The sequence below is a fragment of the Cricetulus griseus genome, chromosome 7 (genome assembly GCF_003668045.3).
Source record: "Cricetulus griseus strain 17A/GY chromosome 7, alternate assembly CriGri-PICRH-1.0, whole genome shotgun sequence".
Taxonomy (NCBI): Eukaryota; Metazoa; Chordata; class Mammalia; order Rodentia; family Cricetidae; genus Cricetulus; species Cricetulus griseus.
Window position 1 is genome coordinate 111,238,567 of NC_048600.1, and position 21,613 is coordinate 111,260,179.

Below are 21,613 nucleotides of genomic sequence, written 5' to 3' on the forward strand. Positions count from 1 at the left end.
TTGCAGGGCAAAGACTTTATCAACTGAGCTGTCTCCCACCCCGTGAACCTGAACATCTTTCTGACCTTCTGGGTTACAGGCATGAGCAAGCCTTAGAGGTAACAGGCTATATTAAAAGATTAAATGGAAAGAAAGAACCCGATACCCAAGAAAATCACCTTTCATTAGTAAAAACAATTTAATAATTCTAGTTTTATCCATTCTTCATTATCCATAAAAACTATCTCCATTTTTGTTCACCCCAAGAATCAAAATACACCTCAAGAAGAAACACAAGTATCATCCAACAAGTTTAAGCCTCCTTACCATTCAATAAGCTAATATAACATAACCCTGCTTTACATGAGCAAACACAAAACTACTACAAAACAAAATCTTCTGGTCTCAGTTCAGTACTAAGGTTATTAAGAACTTAGCATTATTTCAGGGAAATAATTCCACTTAACCTCGAAAACCAAAGGAAATTGAGGGTAGAAAACCAAGCCAGTGGGAAAGTATGGCCTTATCATGCATTAGGCCCTCGGTTTGAATCCTACCTTCCCAGATCAAGAAACACTTGTTGTTTTGTTTTGAGACACAGTCTCACTGTGTAGCCAGGCTAGCCTCCCAACTCATGTTGACCTGCCTTACTCTGCTTCAATGAAAGGCTTGTCACCACGTCTACCTAAGAAAATCCCTAGAACAGTGGAGGCTTCCATGATATTCAGCTGTACCAAAAATAGTTTCAGTGGAAAAAAATTATATAGCTAGGATTAATGCTGTAACTACTATTGAAATAAATGGGGCCACACACCACGTAATTATACCTCAATATCCCGCTGGAAATCAAACAGGTCAATTCGTTGCCAGTTACTGCCGTCCAGAGCTAGGACATTCCAGGCCTATTTTGAATAAGGAGAGACAGGATGAGCAGAGGTTGAAATGAAAACAGAAACTGACAACATTTAAATTCACAATTCAACTAACAAATAATAAGAATGACCCAAATCGTCCTCAGCTCTTACCAATATTATCTCCAAGCACCTGCAGCACAGTGGTGCGGCACTGGGAGGCAGTGGCTGGGAGCCTGGTGCATGACCTTTCTCTCTAATTATGTTTTCCTCCATTAGCAATGTGCTCAACTATGCCTTATAATTAATCAATATTCTGTCCAACTTGACACAGCTTTATTTTATTGCTTGTCATGCTGGGGATCAAATCCAGGGCCTTGTGCAAGCTTAAAACTGTTTAGCAGTTTTGTCAGTAAACTGGAGGCAGCAAGAAAATTTGTTAAAACTTTTCAATATTCAGGACTGAGTGAGAAATGACTTCGGGAGGAGCAAATTTATTGTGCTCATTTGGTATTTTAAAGCCTTTAAAAGCTTCCCCTAATTAAATAATAAAAGCCATGTATTGTTCAGAACAATAAATGTACCATCTATTGTGTGTGTCTGAGACAAGGTCTCACTATGTAGCCCAAGGGTGTCCCCAAACCCAAGCTACTCAAGCACCAGGGCTATGGGTATGAGCCACTATATCCAGCTATATTTGAGTCAGGGATTCTCGTTGTGTAGCTCTGGCTGTCCTGGAACTCACTCTGTAGACCAGGCTGGCCTTAAATTCAGAGAGATCTGCCAGCCTCTGCCTCCCCAAATACTGGGACTAAAAGAGTATGCCACCGAGACCCAGCACTAGATTACTCCTTATTACAACAAATCTAAGAAACAATTTTTAACGTATATTATACTTATTGTCATTTCTCTGAAAAACAATTTTTTCGGTACCAGGTCTCACTGTGTAACCCTGGTTTACCTTGAACTCTTAAAGACCCCCTTAGCCTCTGCCTCCCAAGTGCTGGGATTAAGGCTTGGGCCACCATGTCCTCTCCAAAAATTTCAAAACCAAGGGTAATTGTCATATGATCAGTAAGAAACATGTAGGGGTGTGACAGTAAGCAAGAAGCTATTCTAAAACTAGGTCAGGTTCTCACGTGGTCAATGTTACTGTTCTCTTTGTGGCTTCAGATTTTTCCAGTGGTTTTTCTGTTTGTTTTGTTTTGTTCTTTCTTTTAAATAGCTAGCCATGGAAGTAACAAATAAAACTCTTAAAAACCACATGTTTAAGAGATTCTTGAACTAAATATATCTTTGATTGTGTGCTAGTCCTTGCCAGGTTCTTCAGGGAGCAGGAAGCATGCAGGACTCAGCCTAAAATTAGGAATGACAGGTTACTCCCTAGAGTCTGCATTAAAAGAAAAAACAAAACAAAAACCTCAACGTGTTGGCAGTATGGCTCAGTACTAGGCCTAGGCCAGTGCTCCAGCAGTGCAAGAGCAAACATCTTTCTCTCAATACAATCCTTAATTGCCAAGAACAGATACCAATGCACCAACAATCCAGACTTAATGACTACAGTTCACTTGTGAGCACACTGGATGATGACTTCAGCTCACTTGTACAAAGAATGCTTGCACTTAAAGAGAGTACAGTTACATGACATGAACAGCTTAAAGAAATCATGACCCTACTGATGGTTCCCAAAATGGCAGATACACAAATAAGTATAGCTTTTAGGACCCACAATGAGGTCTTGGTTTTTATATACAGTGGCAGTAGGAGCTACTGTGGGGGTTTGAAGAAACACTTATCCAAACACAGTACTTTATGAGACCTGCATGAGTACTGGTCTACTCTGCAGTTTTGCTCCTCTTTTGGAGGAAAGACTATGCGGAGATAACAAGAATTAGATACTCAAGAGGCTTTAGTACATCCATCTATGTGCTGGTGTAAAATGAAGTATAAAAACAGTAAATTATGCTTTTGTTATAATTTGTTGAGTCAAGCTTAATTAATTAGCTGAGTCAATGCTTTTCTGACATAAAGTAGCCCTTGTGTGTAACATGCAAATGTTAGGAACAGTACATAACACAGAATCCATCATAGAACCATATGGGACAGACAGTGTACCCAGAGTGAAATAATGTCTTCTGTAAAATATACACGTGACACCTAAACTACTTGCTATCAGCCTCGGAGCCAAAAAAAGATCCCTCTAATGTTGGCCATCTTACCCTGGAGACCTGAGCACAGCGACACAAGGTAACAACATCCAGGAAAGAAAATATCCTAAGAAGAAAAGAGAGGGAACAAACTTTTATCATCTCTCACTGATATACTGTCTCATACATTCTCTCTCCTATGTACCCCCACTATGTTGATCAGGATGATCCTGAACGTGAGACCCTTCTTCCATAGTCTCTGGAGTGCAAGGCTTACAGTTGTGCAAGTAACGTATCTATTTTTTTTTAACTAAAAAGTTAAAAGTTTTAGTGTACAAAATAGGTTTCATTATATTTTATGTATATCATTGTACACTGCTCACAGTCATCTCTCTAGTACACTGTCTCCTCCCCATCTTGCTAGTCCCCTTTCCACCCTCAAAGAGTTGCTTAAAAAATTTCTCACAGTATCGTACACACACGAACACCTCCATCATTCAGAGGCAGTTCTTTCAAACAATACAAATGTACCCTGAGCAATTTGAAAAAAAATAAAATTGAGAGACAGAGCAGTTATGATCAGCTCCTTATGTACCTATAGAAAGTGTATAGTTCAAGAGCATTAAGCAATGCAATTTCCACCAATCTTTAAAACTTTATCTTGTCAAACTGAAACTTTTTATTAGACAATACCTCTCCATCACCTCCCTTTCAGCCCTTGGCAACCACCATTGTACTTTCTCTCTGGGCAAAGTACTTGCTATTATTTCATTTGTAAGGTTGAATACTAGTTCATTATATATAAATACATTTTATATAAATTCTACACATCCATCCACGGATACCTGTATTACCTTCCCCACTGGTTATTACAAGCTCTGCTCCTATGTACACAAATACTGTCTGAGTCCGTGATTTCAATTGTTTCAGGTATATCCAGGAGTACAACAAATAATATATCATATTATTATTATTTTGTTTTTGTTTTTTCTTAAAGTCACACTAACGGCTTATGAAATAAGAATTGGTATCTTTGTGTGCCTTTGTGGTTGGCCTCCAACTCAGGACACTTCTCCTTCCTTGGCCTCCCAGGTACTTCATTTAAGTCACGATGCCAAGCTTAGGAATTTTCTGACATGCTTGGCCATTTGCACATTTTCTTCTGAAAACCACCTATTTAAGTCCTGTAGTCATTTTAAAATCAGGAAGTTTGTGGGTTTTGTGGTTGCACTGTGCATTCAAGACTACGGACCTTCATCCTACAAGTAAGTATTTTCTTCCATTCTTAGGGTTGCCTATTATTGCTGTAGCATCTTCTAATGTGCAAGTTTTATACTATGCTGCAGAACAAGTTCTACAGTTTTCTTTTGCTTCCTCAGTTTGGGGTATCAGGTTCAATGTCATGAAGCCTCCTCCCTATGTTCTACCCTAAAGTTTTTATAATTTTAACTCTTACGCTTAAATATAATTTTAACTCTTACATACTGGGTACGGTATAAAGTAAGAGTCTAACTTCATTTTTCGTGTAAGCTGCTGGGATCAAACACAAGGCTTCCCACAAGTCACCACTGAACTACATTTACATTCTTTAGTTCAACTTTATCCTTGTGCATGTGGATGTTTTCCCAACGCACCCCTGTCAGAAATAATTTGAGGATGTGTGTGTGCTGGGGAGTCTTTTTGACTACCTTTCACTGCCCTTTATGTCTTCTTTAAGTATCACACACTCAAGTATCTCCAGTTCTGATGCCAACATTGCTTTCTTGCTCTCTGTTCTGTAGGACAGGATTTCACTATATATGCGAAGCCATCAACTCCTGACCCTTCCACCCCATCTTTTAGAATGCTGAAATACAGGTATGCACTGTGCCACTCAGCTGCAGAGGGTGGTTTGGATGATTCAAATAGTTGCACAGTGTCAAGAAGAAAAAAGGAAACTAACAATAGCACTGAATTAATTGTTACAAGAAATTTCTCTTATGTAAAAGCCCTACTTCTGTGCTAATCCACAAACCTTTTGAGACAGGGTCTCAAGTTGACCCTGTATCCCTAGCAGGCTTTGTGATTTTTCTACCTCAGCCTTCGAAGTGACTAGTATTACCTGAACTACCAGTCTCATCTTAGATTTGACGCATTTTTTATTTGTTGCACATAAGAGACTGCTAACTGAGTTGGAAGGACTAAGACCAACAGAGTGAGCAAACATAACTGCTCTATACCCTACAATGTCAGGAAAATACCCGAACAAAAAAAGCCCAGAAAACAACTGTGATAATACAATGAAAACAGGTACCAACTGTGCCTGGGTGGCAGTTTGGAAAAAGTGACTGTCTTGCATGCTCAGGGAGCGGAGTTTGGTCCGCTCACACCAGAACCACACACACCTTTCCCACTAGCCTCTGAAGGGAGAGGAGGATAAAGAGAAAGTGTGAGCAGCAGCAGTAGGCTGGCCTCAAACTGAGGGTTAACTCTCCTGCCTAACTCATCAGTGCATACATGGCTCGCTCATGTATCTGCTGAGACACCATCACAGGACTCTCTCTGTAGAGCAGAGTCAGGACAAGCTCTGCCTCCTGCCTGTGCTGGGATTAAAGGTGTGTGTTTTAAAATGACCCTCGTGTCGCACATCTGGGAGGCCACACCAGACATCTGATGTTGTTATCTAGATACTTTCAGCACCATTATTTTAACTACACTGATACTCGTTAGCTATGCAAGCCTTATTCAGTTTATATCAGGTAGCTAGCTTTACAGAGTACACTGAATTCTTCAGTGTATACTGTGTATCAGACCTGCCTCACTGCAAAAAATACCTGACCATCACAATTTTATAAGTTACTTGGCCGTGCTGTTGCTTAGACCATTGGTGAGGTGGTGTGCATCATGAGGGGGATATGTGGTAGCCAGGAAGCAAAGAGGCAGGAAGGGGCCAGGAACCACATTCTAATGCCTTCTGACCTCTGTAGTCACTGTACACATGCGGTACACAGACATACAAGGACACAGAACACCTGTACACATGGAGTAAAATTGACATGCTGTAGGAGTACTAATGACATGTCTCTTTGATCGTACTGGGCAACCAGCAAAACCATTTTCTATGCAAAAACCATCACAACCAAGCTCTGTGGTAAAGGAAGGTCAGCCACTGTGGGTGTGCAGGACATTTAAGGTTCATTATCGTGATTATCAATGACAAAGGACAAAAGCTAGAGAATAGGAGAAAGAGCAATGCTCCTGAGTCCTTTCCAGGAGCCCCCTTCTTAGCCTGATTGATCCATCACATGTTTGATTATCAGGAAGCTTCTGGGATCTTTTTTCTTGAGGAAATACAAAGGTTGGATGAGCTACACACCTTTGATCTCAGCACTGGGGAGGTAAGTGGTAACTGGTAAGGCTAGGTTGGTCTACATAGTGTTCCAGGATAGCCAGAGCTATACAGTGGGATCATGACTCAAACAACAAAAAGGTAGGATAGTGTTTTACTGAGGTAAAGGCACAGTTATTAGAATTCTTATTTACTTGTATACCTCAAACACAAAAAATTACCTTTGATCCAAAACTAAAACCAAGACTATTTATGGCATCTCACAAGTGTATGTAACTCAAGTTTTAAGGTTACATAGTGACATCATATCTCAAAAAACAAAACAAAAACCAAGCAAAGGAGTATTTATATAATCTATGACCTCATAAGAAATACATTTAAAGTTTTAAGTCTGTTCTAAAACCCATGTAGAAATTTACTGTCAACAAAAGTCATAGACCTTACGCCTGGTATGGCAGTTCATCTTAGCACTTATGAGGCTAAGTCAGAGCTACATTGTTAAGACTTTCTCAAACACCAAACAAAAAGTGTATTGGAGCACTTTAAGGCACAGGCAGGTGGATCTCTTGAGTTCAAGACCAGCCTGGTCTATAAAAGCTAGTTCTAGGACAGCTAGGGCTACACAGAGAAACCCTGTCTAGAAGACACAAGCCCACACCCCCCAAAAAGTGTATATTGGAAAGGTGAGAGATAGTTAGCTCATTAGGTGGATAGATAGTGCTTTTATCAGGTCCTTGTGAAAGAGGGGACAAGCTGGGCAGAGGTGGTACACATCTTTAACCCAGCACTCGGCAGACAGAGCCAGTCTAGACTACAATGTGAGTTAGGACAGCCAAGGATACACAAGAAAAATACTGTCTGGGGCAAAAAAACTAATGCCCTCTCTGCAGTCTGACTGTTATAATGTATTAGAAGGTCATCCCCAGCTAGCAATACCTTGATTTGGTCTTCCCAGTTTCCAAAACGCTTGAGAAACAAACCTCTGTTGATCATTTACTTTAGCCAGGCGGTGGTGGCGCACGCCTTTAATCCCAGCACTGGGGAGGCAGAGGCAGGAGGATCTCTGTGAGTTTGAGACCACCCTGGTCTACAAGAGCTAGTTCCAGGACAGCCTCCAAAGCCACAGAAAAACCCTGTCTCAAAAAAAAAAAAAAAAATTTATCTAGGCCCAGATATTTTGTCATAGCAGCACATGTGTCTTTGTGCTGTCTGAAACCTACAAAAAGACTTCTGAGGGCCTAAATTATTCAAGAGAACCTTAACTGAAGGAAACCCATGGCTCCTTTCTGTGTGCTGCCTTCTGTGGTAGCATGCTCATTCCCCATCATCCATGTCTAGCTGACTAGTTTGAGTCAGTTACAGTGACTTGTTCAGGATTAGGCTAATTGGGCCAAGATATAAGAAAAGACTTTACTAGGGATCAATATTAACTACCTGTGTACACAGATCCAACAAGGGCAGACAGTAATCTAGTATTTGCTGGCAGCTACTATGTACCCATAAGGAAAAGAAGTGTTGGAGCCAGAATGAGGCTGGTTACCACCGAACACAGGAAGAAATTTGCTTAAAACCTTGCTGATCCCTAAACCAATCAACCTGATAGCAAGGTTTATTTATGTATATTACTTTACATGAGATGATCTCTGAATTGTTCAGCTGGAGTTGGAAATGAATTACTGGCAGTTGAAACAGCTTTAGGTTATGTGAACCAGCAGAAGCTTGCACACTTTAGATGCTAGTGTCACCTTAACTGCTGTACAGGATGCTACAAGGCGTCCTAAAAACCTATGATTAAATTTGCTTACAGAATATTATCTGGTATCTAAGTAGATCTACATTTGCAAAAAGCTAAGGGAAGCTTTATGTTCAAGAAATAGTAAAGGCCCTTGGCAATATGCCAGAAGACTTCCCTCAAAGGATGATGGATCAAACTAATTCCCAGTTTAGTCCTTTGACTTCCACACACATGTTGTGGCTCACAGTTCTCTGCAAAGCCAAACCTCACTATCTTTCCAGACACTCTCTGGGTATCACTTACTCCCCCAGCCTTAGGAAATTACCTCTGCATGGACTCCTATAATGGGAAGAGAGTAATAAGGCCCTTTGTGTTTTTGTTCTTTAAACACAGATCAGAGCACATCCACACTTCACTCTTTAAGGTAAAGTAATAGTCCAGGGAATGGACATACCATATTGTTTACACTTCAGTTTATAAACAACTAGGTTATTTATACTTTTTGGCTATTATTAGTAATGCTGCTATAACTATTTATTTATTTATTTGGGGGGTGGGGTGGAGTATTAGTAATGCTGCTATAACTATTTATTTATTTATTTGGGGAGTGGGGTGGAGTGGGAGGAGTTCCCAGGGATCAAACACAGGTTTTCAGGCTTGGTGGCAAATGCCTTTACTCACTAAGCCATTCTACCAGTTCTCACTCCAATTATTATTAATGATAAAAGTAGGAATGCTGATGATATATTTCTAAATTTAGCTTTCTGAGAACTGCCAAGCTGTTTCCCATCGTGACTACACTAATTTTACATTCCTACCACCAATTTATGAGTCAAATTCTCGTCCTTTCCTACATGTTCATAAACCAGTTTTTTGTTTGTTTTACTTATTTGTATATAGGCTCTCCATATAGTTCAGACTGGATTCAAACTCATGATTTGGCTCAGACTCCTGGATGCTGGGATTACAGGTGGGTAAAGGCATCACCATGTCCAGAAAAAAAGGTGAGCTTGGGTTCCATAATGTAACTTTTCTCTAAGTCTGAAATCACACAAGAAAACTTATCTTATTCATTTTTATTTGTTGAGACAAGAGTGTCACTATGTAGCTCTGCCTTTCCTTGAACTCAGAACTGCCTGCTTCTGCTTCCCAAGTGCCAGGATTACAGGTGTGCACCACCATACCTTGCCTAGTCTATTCATTTCAATGATTCATGCCTAGGACTTAACTCTAATGAAATAATTAGCACTATTTTAGAAGACTCTGAAGGAAAAAAATCTCTTAGCTGTGTTACTATAGCAAATGGAAAAAGTATCCTAGAATCTGACAGCTGGTAACTGACTGTAAGTAAAAACTGTAGTACAGCCAAGGAAAATAAGATAGTAAAATTCTATTTATTTTTCTACTATAGGTTCATGATACATAAAGTGAGCAATGCGCTAGGTTAAGAGATTAACATACAGATATTTTAATACTCCTGGCTGTTAGGTTATTATATCAAAGGGTCACTGTCTTTATAAAGTAAAAACAAGATAGGAATCACCTCATGCAGTATGACTTAAACATTCTACCTAACATAATAAAAGCCAGCACTCTGGAGGCAGAGGCAGGAGGATCTACAAAGTGAGTTCCAGACAGCCAGAGCTATTACACAAAGAAACCCTGTCTTGGAAAACCAAAATACTAGTAGTAATGATGATGATGAAAAAAATTCACAGTAAAATTACAAATGACATGTTTTGCATAGGTAACTTAATAATGTAGGCAATCTATGAAACAAGTTAAGACTTATGGTGGCTTTGCCTATAATTTCAGCACCTGGAAAACTGAGGCAAGAAGGTTGTGCCAGATCTTGTTATCAATAAAACAAAAACAGGCTGGCATAGGCCTATAATTCCAGCAGTTGGGAAGTAGAGGTGTAGAGGGAAAGCCTGTATAGTGAGATCCTTTCTCAAAACCAGAAAAAAACAACCAAAGAAATAGACAAAAACACTCCCTATGATAAAAGATACATAAACAGCAATAATAAAAACAAACAAACTCTTTAAAAAATTATAGCAGTAGGGTGTGGTGGCCCTTGCCTTTTATCTCAGTACTTGGGAGGTACAGGCAGATGGAATATACAGTGTATATATATTCCAGGATAACAAGGGCTACACAGAGACCCTGTCTCAAAAAACAACAAACAAAAACACAAAAGCAAACCACCTCTGTTAAAGATACCATGAAGAAAAATGAACTGGGGCTGTAGCTCACTGTAGAGTGCTTGCCTAGCACGTTTAAAGCTGCAGGTTTCATTCTTAGTACTGAACAAGAAAAGCTAAGGACAGCAGAGATTTTTATCTTTTTTATTTGTTTGTGTAGCTCTGGCTGGCCTGGAACTTGCTATGGGCTCATGCTTGCCTCCAACTGAGGCATATTTTGAAGTGGAACTGTATTTTCTTATCCTATTTACCAGTTCTCCTCCATTACTTCCTGTTTTTATGGAGAAGGTAACAGAAGCAGGAAGTGACTTGCTGAGCTCACAACATGGTTTACCAACTTTTGGCCTTAAATCTTCAACGCAAAAATATTAGTTTTAGAAATCTTTTTTTTTTTAAATACTTTATTTAACTTTATTTTATGTGTGTTGGTGTAAGGATACCAGGTTCCCTGGAACTGGAGTTATAGGCAGTTGTGAGCTGCCATGTGGGTGCTGGGAGTAGAACCCAGGTCCTCACGGAAGAGCAGCCACTACTCTTAACCACTGAGCCATCTCTCCAGCCCCTAGTTTTAGAAATCTTTTAATTAAAATCTTTAATTTGTGTGTGTTGAGCTTCAGGTATGTGTGTTTGTATATAGGTCAGAGAAAAACTTGCTAACCTATACTCTCCTCTTTTTCATGGGTTCTGGATCTGACTCAGGTCATCAGGGTTTTGTAGCAACTGCTGAGCTATCATATTATCCAAAAATAAGAAACTTTTAAAAGAGTTCATTGGCAGTATCATGCTTGCCAAGTGTGCTGGTGAATGCCTCTAATCCCAGGCCCCTGGGGGCAGAGTTTCAGGGCCAGTCAGGACTATAACCCGATAAAAAAAAAAAAGTCTGTCTCTCATGCTCTGACTGATGAAGCTACACACTAATATTGCTCATTATTAAAATGTTCAATCTCAGATTAGCCTTTTATTTTAATTTCATGTTTGACCATGTGTCATTGGCCCAGGCTGGTCTACAATTTGCTATGTAGCCAAAATAACCTTCAATTCCTGATCCTTCTGCATCCACTTCCCAAGTGCCATCACACTCACAGAAGACTGACTGGTTATTTTTGTTATTGTTGCTGTTTTTTTAAGACATTGTCTCTCTCTATATAGCCATGGCTGTTCTGGAACTCACCCTGTAGACCAAGCTGGCCTTGAACTCAAGAGATCTGCCCACCTCTGCCTCCCTAGTGCTGAGACACCATGTCTGGATTGAGACTGATTTCTAACGGTGTCAATGACATCTAATAAATATTCTACAACATAAGTGACTGAAAGCCACATGTAGCTTGGAGTACAACAGAGACAGAAAGCTACACTCACGACTATCACCTGTCTGTGGAGAATTGTGTCTAGGACACCCCAACACATACCATACCACAATCCACATTGGGATGGTGTCCCTTATATAAGCAGAATGACAAAATTTTTAGGGGTTTTATGCCCTTTACCCCGAAGATAAATTATCCTGGGGGAGGGGTGTTAAAGATATAAAACCTGAAAGAAAATACAGGTAACCCCAAAAAGTGGAAAGAAAAAGCTCCAGAACTTGGAAAGTAAATTCTACCCAACTGTACTGACTTCTGAATTCTGCATGCAAAGTCTCCATTCAAAAGTGCACTTCTGTAATGGGCACAAGTGAAGAACAGTTAGATCTCCAAGTCTGAGGCTAGTATCTTATTCATTGTGATTTTGTTTCAATCCCCCCCCCCCCAGACAGGGTTTCTCTGTGGCTTTGGAGGCTATCCTGGAACTAGCTCTTGTAGAACCTCTGCCTCCTGAGTGCTGGGACTAAAGGTATGCGCCACCACCGCCCGAGCTGCCTCAAAATTTTAAAAAGGGTCTAGAAGCCAGGAGTGATTACACACTGCTTTAATCCTAGTACTTGGGAGGCAGAGGCAAGAGGATCTCTGTGAGTTCAAGGTCAGCCTGATCTACAGATCCAGTTCCAAGAAAGGCTCCAAGGCTACACAGAGAAACCCTGTCTTGGAAAAGAAAATACAGAATGAAATAAAGAAAATGTTTTTTTCTGCTGGGCGGTAGTGGCACACACCTTTAATCCCAGCACTGGGGAGGCAGAGGCAGGAGGATCTTTGAGTTTTAGACCAGCCTGGTCTATAAGAGCTGGTTCCAGAAAAGCCTCCAAAGCCACAGAGAAACCTTGCCCCGAAACCCAACACAAATTTTTTTTTTTCCTTTTCGGTCATCTCTAAACTTGGAGGCTGTGTTTTATATCCGAGATAGTGCTACAATGTTGTTTCTACAAGTTAAAGTACTGTAAAATCCTAATCCTAAATATTGTCTAAGGAAGAGAACAACTATTGCTTTAAGCCCAGCATTTGAGAAGCAGAAGTAAGGGTATTTCTCTGACTTCCAGGCCAGCCTGGACTATATAGTGAGACCTTGTCTCAAAGGGTAAAAAAAAGTGGCTGGGCTGTGGTGAGGAACATCTTTAATTCCAGCACTAGGGTGGCAAAAGCAGATGGATCTCTGTAAGTTCAAGGCCACACTAATTCCAGGACAACCCAGAGAAATCCTGTCTCTCAAGGGGTGGGGGTGTGGTGGTGGAATATAAATCTGTCCACAGAAGGTATATAAAGATGCTTTTAAAACATTACAGGTAACATCTTAATACAAACAAAGGAATAGGGAAATGGTATGGACTAGAATCTCTCTTCAAAGAACTGAATATTTTCTACTATCTTACAATAAGGCAAAGGCAAAGTCAAGATACAAAATCATATGCAGTTGAAACACTGTTAACAACTTTTTAAAAATTGTTACAATAAATATAAAATTCCAGGCAGGTATAGCCTGTGAACTTCTGGCCTCATGTATGATCCTGTGAAGGCGATGATGACCATAGACTAACACATTTGTACTTGACAATGTCAAAAAGTTGGTTTCTCCTGACAAACACTGGAACAGATAACTAGGAACAAGTTTATACTTAACATACAAATATGATGTACACCACCAACTGACACAGAAATAAGGCTTAGACTTACCTTAGTAGAAGTTCTTTGGGAAGTTTTTTATTGATTACAGCTTCATCACTGTTTGAGAACATCTGTAAAATAAAACAAACCCAAAAACATAACATCAGGCAATAACATTTTATCATGTTCACAGTTAGGAGGCAATTTCCTCAGGAGAAAAGTTTAAAAAACAAAACAAAACAAAAAGGCAGGGGAACAAGCAAAATGGTTTAGGAGGTAAATGCTGCCAAGCCTGATGACCTGAGTTCAAACCATGGGAACCATAGTGAGGAGGAGAGAACTAATGGATAAAAGTTTTCTCTTACCTCCAACTCAATGGGATCCATAGTCAGATAGAACAGCTCCCAAGTATGGTAGGACAATACACCAGCTTCCTAAATTACCACAGCCTTATATCCATTCTAGTGCCTACACTAATCTAATAAATTTAGAGACCCCACCCCTCTAAACCCAGAGTTCCCTAACCTCTAACAGCAGAAGCCCCACCTTTCCAAAGTCCCAGCACAGGGATCAAGGGTGTGCACCACCACTGCCCAACGTCAGCCCTTTTTCTTAATGATATCTTTTTTTGTTTGTTTTTAAGAGACAGGGGTTTTATGTAGCCTTGGCTGTCTTAGAACTCACTCTGGCTGGGCGTTGATGACGCACGCCTTTAATCCCAGCACATTCGGGAGGCAGAGGCAGGTGGATCTCTGTGAGTTCAAGGCCAGCCTGGTTTCCAGAGGAGTGCCAGGATAGGCTCCAAAGCTACACAGAGAAACCCTGTCTAGAAAAACAAAACAAACAAACAAAAACAACAACAACAAAAAAAGAGAACTCACTCTGTAGACTAGGCTGGCCTCAAATTCACAGACATCTGCCTGCCTCTTGTTAGTACTCAGGCATCTGTACTGGCCTGTCCTTGGGGTTCTAACAGGACACGCCCTCCGATGCAGCCACCTGTGCACATTCACTATGTTCCCTTTTTAAAAGGCACTGCCCACCTCCCATCCTTCTGTGTCTCCCTCTCCTTTCTCTGCATGAACCCCATTTCTTCGAAGCTTTGCTTAAATTGCAACACCTCTGACTCCCAAGTGCTGGGATTAAAGGCTCACACCACCAGCGCACCCAGATCTTAATGGTATCTTTTGTTTGTTTGTTTTGTTCTTTGTTTTCCCGAGATGGGGTTTCTCTGTGTAGCTTTGAAGCCTCTCCTGGCACTCGCTCTGCAGACCAGGCTGGCCTCGAATTCATGGCGATCCGCCTGCCTCTGCCTCCCATCCATTGGGATTAAAGGTGTGCGCCACCACTGCCCAACTTCTTAACAATATCTTAACTGTACTTTTTTGTTTGTTTTCTTTTCGAGACAGGGTTTCTCTGTTGCTCTGGAGACTGTCCTGGAACTAGCTCTTGTAGACCAGGCTGGTCTCCAACTCACAAAGATCCACCTGCCTCTGCCTCCGAAGTGCTGGGATTAAAGGCGTGTGCCACCAACGCCAGGCTTTTAATGGGTACTTTTTGTTGTTGTTACATTCATGATTTTGATGTACTGCAAAACAACTCTGCATAGCTAAACTCTATATTTCCTCCTATATAGTTATTTTGAAATTAAGATCTCTAAGGGTCTTGGTACATTTTCAAAATATTTTGAGTTATTTTAGATCTCGAATTTCTGTATGAATTTGAGATTGAGTTGTCAACTTCTGCAAAAGTCATTGTTGAAAACTGTGACCAGTTAGTGTACCATACACACAGAATTGGAGGACACTGCTGTCTGATAATGAATGAGTTTTCCAAACTAGAAACATGGATTATATCTCATTTATATACCTTGATTTCTCCCAATAATTTTGATAGTTTTTTAGTACATAAGCTTTTAATATTTCTAAAAGTATTTTATTCTTCTTAATGCTACTGTAAATCGATCAAATTCCACTCTCGGATTGCTCAACTCTAGTACACACAACACATCATCTTTCCATCCCTTTGTTTTCAATCTATTTGTGCCTTTGAGCCCAAAGTGTATCTTTTCTACATAGCATAAAGTTCAATCTTATTATCTAATCTTACAACCTATGCCTCACAATTGTAGCCTTGGCTGACCTGGAAAACATAGGCCTGACTCTGTCTCCTTAGTGTTTGTACTGAAGGCAAGTGCCACCAAGCTCAGTTACAATCATTAAAGGCAAGTACCACCAGGCCCAACCAGAACCTATGCCTTTTATTTTATTTTATAATTTTTGTTTGTCTTCCAGACAGTTTATCTGTAGCTTTGGAGCCTGTCATAGAACTTGCTCTGTATACCAGGCTGGCCTTGAACTCACAGAGATCCATCTGTCTCTGCCTCCAAGTGCTAGGTTTAAAAGTATGCACCACCACTGCCTGGAGAACCTATGCCTTTTGACTGAGTGTTTAAAATATTTCTAATTGATTAGGTATGTCTCTCAGACTACTTGTTTTCTATATGTCTTATTTTATTTTTTCCCACCTCCTGTGATTCCTTACAGAGCCAGAATGGCTTTCCTCCGGCATTTTCTCTTGTGGGTTGTGTCTAATTTCGTTACCAGCTTCCACAGCACTCAATGGCAATTGGTGATTTTGCTTTTTTGTCTAGAATTTGCCTGATGCTCAGAGGTAGGAGAAGACAAGGAAAGCAAACTGCCTCAGTCACACCCGGATGGCAAAGCTGGGCAAAGTGTCTCAGTTTTTCTTTCTATCCTGCCCCTGGCTGTCCTGGAACTGAGAGCTACCTGCCTCTGCTTCCTAAGTGCTGGGATTAAAGGAATGTACCACCATCGCTTGGCTTTAATTTCTTCATTTAAAACATTAACAAAAAAATTTTCCTAATAGTTGCTCTAGAAATTTGAATATGTATTTTAAGTAGCCACAACATACTTCAAATTGTTTATTTCCTATAAAATACAAAAACTATAGTTTTTTGAAATTATATATTAATATTTTCTGTGATTGTATATTAATCTGATAAACCCCAAAATATAGTTCTTAATTATGCAACTCTCTTTCAATTCAGCTAAGATAATAAAAGAACAATTTATTTATAGTCATTTATATTTACCTCTGTAACTAACATTCATAGTGTTTTTTTTCTTCGAGTTACCATCTGGTACCGTATCCTTTGAGCTTGAACAACTTTGAATAGTTCTGTAAGGCAGATCTGCAAACAACAAATGTCTTGGTGCTTGTTTGTTGGGGATTAAAAATTTTTTTTCCTCTGATATTTTGTGTTTTTGTTTGAATGTTTAAAACAGGGCCTTGATTTATAGCCCAAGCTACCCTTGAACTCAGATGCCTCAATTTCTGAATAACAATGTATCTGGGTTCTCTGGAGGAACAGTATCAGTAGAAGGTCTGTGTATCTCTGTATATATTCTTGCTGGGGATTATTAGCATGTAGAGATGATGTCCAAAAGCCCAGCAGCTCTGATGTCCAAGGGTATGAAAGGGATGTCTTAGTTCAAGGAAGCGTGGGGCGGGACATACCAGAGAAATACTTATTTCTTATCTAAGTATCCCCAAACCCCTAAAGTTGACACATAAAATTAATCATTGTTATTGGCATCATTTATTAACAGGTAAGGACTCCACATCTCCACTCCTTCAACAACTTTTCTCAATTAAAAACCGCAACATTTATTCATTTCCATGTGTACAGTGGGAAGTGGGCATCATATTGCACACAGGGAGGTCAGAGGACAATTTGAAGAAGTTGGTTCCTGACTTCCACTATATGGGTCCCAGGGGTATAACTCAAGTCCCCAATTTGGTGGAAAGCCCTCTTAACTGCTAAGACATCTTGCTGGTCCCTATTTTTTTTATTTTTGAGGCAGGGTCTCACTGAGTTACCCAGCCTAGCTTCCTGATTCAGGCTCCTGAGGAACAGAGATTGTTTTTTGGCAATGTGTCACCACACTCACTCAAATAATTCTGACACCAACTTTGGGTTGCTGTTTTTTTTGAGACAAGAGTTTCTTAGTGTATTTTAATGTACTTAAACCTATTATGCTAGTACCGTCTTCCTAGTTCCAGAGTGTCCTCATCCCCTCAGAGCACTCTGTACCCACTAAGCAATCACTTGGGAACCCCATTGTCCCTTAGGATTAATCCAGAACAGCCACTACTTTTCCTCAGTCTATGAATTTCCCTAGACCTGGTTACTTCATGTAAAGGGAATCAAGCATGATGTGTTATGCATCACTGATCTCTTTTTATAATGGTTCTGAGATTTATTTACATCATTCTTGTTATCAGTACTTCGTTCTTTTCAGGTCCTGTGAATATACTGTTTTGTTCATTCATTCATACTAGTGGTCACCCAGGTCATTAACAGGCCTTTGGATATTGTGAATACTGCTGCTATCAGCATTCTTTCTTTTTTCTTTTCTTTTTTGAGACAGATTTTCTTTGAGTAGCTCTGGCTGTCCTGGAACTCAATTTGTAGACTAGGCTGGTCTCAGACTCACAGATCACAGAGATCTGCCTGCCTCTGCCCCCAGAGTGCTGGGATCAGAGGCACACACCACCACCTGGCTGCTATCAGCATTCTTATATACCTATTTATGTGAATACCTATTTTTATTTCATCTATGAATGGGATTATGGTCATGTGACATTTTGATAAAAATTTTAAGTCATTAAATTGATTTCTATAGTAGCTGTATACCAGTCTACATTTCTATCACACACACACAAAAAAAGGATTCACATTTCTCTATACTCCTGCCTACACTTGTTAGTGACATAATATCCAGTGCTGGGGATAGAACTCATACTAGGCAAGTCTTCTACCACAAGCTCCAAACCTATTTAAATCATTTAATCTTAAATTGGGCTGTTCTATTGACTTGTAAGGGTTCTTTCATTTCCTAGATACTAAATCTTTATTTAAACATGACCATGACTTACACACAAATGCTCCCATTTTTTAAGGTTGTCTGTTTATTGTCTCAAAGGTCTTAATACACAAATCAGTGTTTCTGTTCTGTTGGTTTTGTTTTGTTTTTGAAGGAGGTTTCTCTGTGTAGCTTTGGAACATGTCCTGGAATTCCATCTGTATGTATGTCTGGCTGGCCTGGAACTCACAAAGACCTGCCTGCCTCTACCTCCTGAGTGCTGGGATGAAAGACTTGCAAGACCATTGCCCCTTGTTATTTGTTTTTTGAGGCAGAGTCTCACTATGTTGCTAGGGCTGCTAACACATGAACTCAAAGTGATCCTGCCACCTCAGCTTCCTTAGTTGTGACTTCTGGCACATAACAACCAAGTCTAGCTAGAATTCTATTTTCTTTCTAGCAGTGCTGGGGTCTGACCCCAGAGCCTTACTTATGTGTTTAATGGCTCCACTGCTAAGCAACCGCCAACCCCACATGTCTTGTTGATCACACACCCCACCCCCCCCACCCCCCAAACACTGAATATCATCCAATTGTTTTCTGGCATTTCACTGTTCCTTTTGCTTGTCTCAGGCTAGGGATCCCACCACAGCCTCCCAAAGAATGGATATGGACACTCAGCACCACATCTGAATGGGTAGTATTTCTGATGAAAATCAACTGTTAACCATAGTGCTGTTCCTTTGTATATGAATTATCATCTTGTTCTCCAGATTTTGTCTTAAAGCAGTGTGATAACAATTTAGCCAGGTGCTGATAATTTTGCATTTATTCTACTTTAAGCTTGCTAAGATACTAAACTTTTAGTACAGATCAGTATTTTCAACTAGCAGGGCATGGTGGCACACACCTTTAATCCCAGCACTCAGGAAGTAGACTCAGGCAAATCTGCTAGTTTGAGGGTTGTTTGTCTACACACTGACTTCTAAGTCAGCCAGGGCTACTGTCTCAAAATAATAAATACAAGCATTTTCATCCAATTGTTGGACCCAGGCTAGTATTATTGTCAGTAGACCAAAGTCAGATGTAAGCTAAGTGTCCCTCTACAAATGAATGGATAATAAAATGTGTTAGATACATGCACGTGGAAAGTTTAAGATAAAAAGAAGCCTCCAAGATCCCAACTTTCCTAATGAGGGAGTACACTGAGGAGTTACTTGGCTTTGAAAGGTTGCACTCAGTGGGCTATGGTGTCCATGCCTGTAACACTGGGAGACAAATGCAGGAGGATCATGAGTTTGAAGCTAGCCTGGGCTAAAGGCTGAGACTCTATCTACAAAACCAAACAACAACAATAAAAACAAAAAAGACAAATCTGAGGAGACTATTCACTGGGGAAGGATCTTGCTATCCAAGCATGAGACCTTGAGTTCAAATCCCCAGAATCCATTTAAAGCCAGATGGGAAGTGTACCTATAATCCCAGCCCTTCAAGGTAGATAGATGGGAGGCAACAGAGAATCTCTGGGGCTCACACAACAGCCAGCCTTGTGCAGAGTAGCAAACAATGTAGATGGATGACACATAAATGCCCTCTGGCATTCCCAAAGGCACTGTGACACTCGCACACACCCCACACTCACAGATGACCGTAGCAATGGGCACACATACCATACTCATACATATCAGACACATAAAGGTTAAAAGATAAAAAAAAATTGTGCATGATAATGAACAATTTCCAAGGCTTGGCCCTAAGAAACTCTAAAGCACCTTCCGGAATCACTCCTGCTAACTCGTAAGAAAGTCTAGGCTAGACTTCAGAACAACAAACAATCACATGGAAAAACAGAGTCTCATACACTGATAATAAAGATAATAAAGACCTATCACACACTCCAGAAACAGTCAAGTTGCCAGAGGACTGCAGCCTGCTGAGTAACCTTTTAAAAAGAGAAACACAACTGCCACAGTGAACTAATTATTCTAAGCTGCTCAACGGTACTTTGTGTTAGACAACTACTACAAAAAATGGTTCTTCATTATAAAAAAAAAAATGTATGACTACTGGTCTCATTTTCATGGACTTGAACAAACTTTGTAACATCCAACAGTAGACTGGGACAGGTCAAATCTTAAGGCAGCAAGAACACTTTGGGGGAAAGAGTAAGACAATATTCTTAAAGAAAACCAGAGTTAAAGATGGAAAATTTTGCTTTGGTTTGGTTGTTTGAGACAGGGTTTCTCTGTGCAGCCCTGGCTGTCCTGGAACTTGTTCTGTAGACCAGGCTGGCCTCAAACTCCTGGAGATCTGCCTGCCTCTGCCTCTTGAGTGCTGGGATTAAAGGTGTATGCCACACCACTGGGCTGAGAAGTTTTTTAAAAAATACTTTTCCTATAAATAGTTTTTACAAGGTTATGCCATTCTCTCACTCAACCAATACCAGATGTTTTTCCAATTGGCTAGTTTTCTTGCCAGAATCCAAAAGGAAAAACATTTTGTATGCTAAATAAATTTGAAAGAACATAAGGTTATAATTTCCCCACCCAACAGCTATCTATTCCTTAGTAGATGTAATGACTTTTTAGAAACAAACTATGGCCAGTATATTACCACACCATGTCTAAACTTCTCCTAAGACATGTTGAGATAAAAACAAGAAAGGAATACATGTAAAAACACACACATTACTTAATAGCCAAGCTTTCTGCAGTGGACACCTCTTAACATCTGACTCGACATCACACTTTCTTTTATGTTGATTGATTTCTATCTTGTTTACTTAGCCTACACCCACTACCAATTCCTGGCTTGTGTTTGGATTAAAGTTGTTCGTGCATATATGATATATACATGTTATCCTTTATAATTTAACAATCTCCCCTAACTAAATTTTAAACTCCACCAGGACAAGATTTTGTCGGTTTTGTTCACTTTTACATCTCCTGGTATTCATAACAGAAGGCATATATACAAGGTACTCAGTAAATATCTCATGCCTGAATTAGTCATTAGAAAATGTATCTGAACCGGGTGTGGTGATACATGCCATAATCCCAGCATGTGGGGAGCTGAGGCTGAAGGATCACAAATTTGAAGTCAGATGGTACTATAAAGCAAGACGGTTTTCACAACTGTATCTCTGGCTGGAGATGATGCCTAAGCAGGGAAGAGCCTGTCTGACAAGTGGTGTTGGACCCCAGAGCCACTGACGCTTTTCCCAAGTTGTCCTCTGACTTTCACTTATGCTCTGTGGCACACAAGTACCTACCCCTCTTACAGACATAAAAGTGATAGATAGTCTTGTGTGAATAGTACAGGGCCTCAAAATATGCATGTATGTGCCAGGTGGGGTGGCACACACGGCTTTAATCCTACCACTCGGGACAAAGGCAGCCAAGGACGTCCTGAGTGACTGTGAAAGGAATGGATGAAACTGGCAAAGCCTTCCTCTGAGTGGGGCGCAGAGGCATGGCACAGTACAAGTGTTTTTGAATCAACTGCC

General features: G+C 40.2%; 1 protein-coding gene across 4 annotated transcripts in view; it reads right to left on the reverse strand.

Moving 5' to 3' along the window:
* Window positions 1-21,613, reverse strand: part of LOC100767550 (F-box/LRR-repeat protein 20) — a 63,773-nt gene that overhangs the window by 26,171 nt on the left and 15,989 nt on the right. For 3 of the 4 annotated variants that reach the window (XM_027424059.2, XM_027424062.2, XM_027424060.2), the window contains exons 2-4: window positions 13,289-13,350; window positions 3,050-3,104; window positions 807-881 (exon numbers count right to left, since the gene is read on the reverse strand). In XM_027424059.2, the coding sequence (XP_027279860.1) occupies window positions 807-881; window positions 3,050-3,104; window positions 13,289-13,350 (192 nt within the window). Of the gene's footprint in view, window positions 1-806; window positions 882-3,049; window positions 3,105-13,288; window positions 13,351-16,334; window positions 16,434-21,613 lie in introns of all 4 variants that reach the window. The other variant, XM_027424061.2, reaches the window with a different exon arrangement.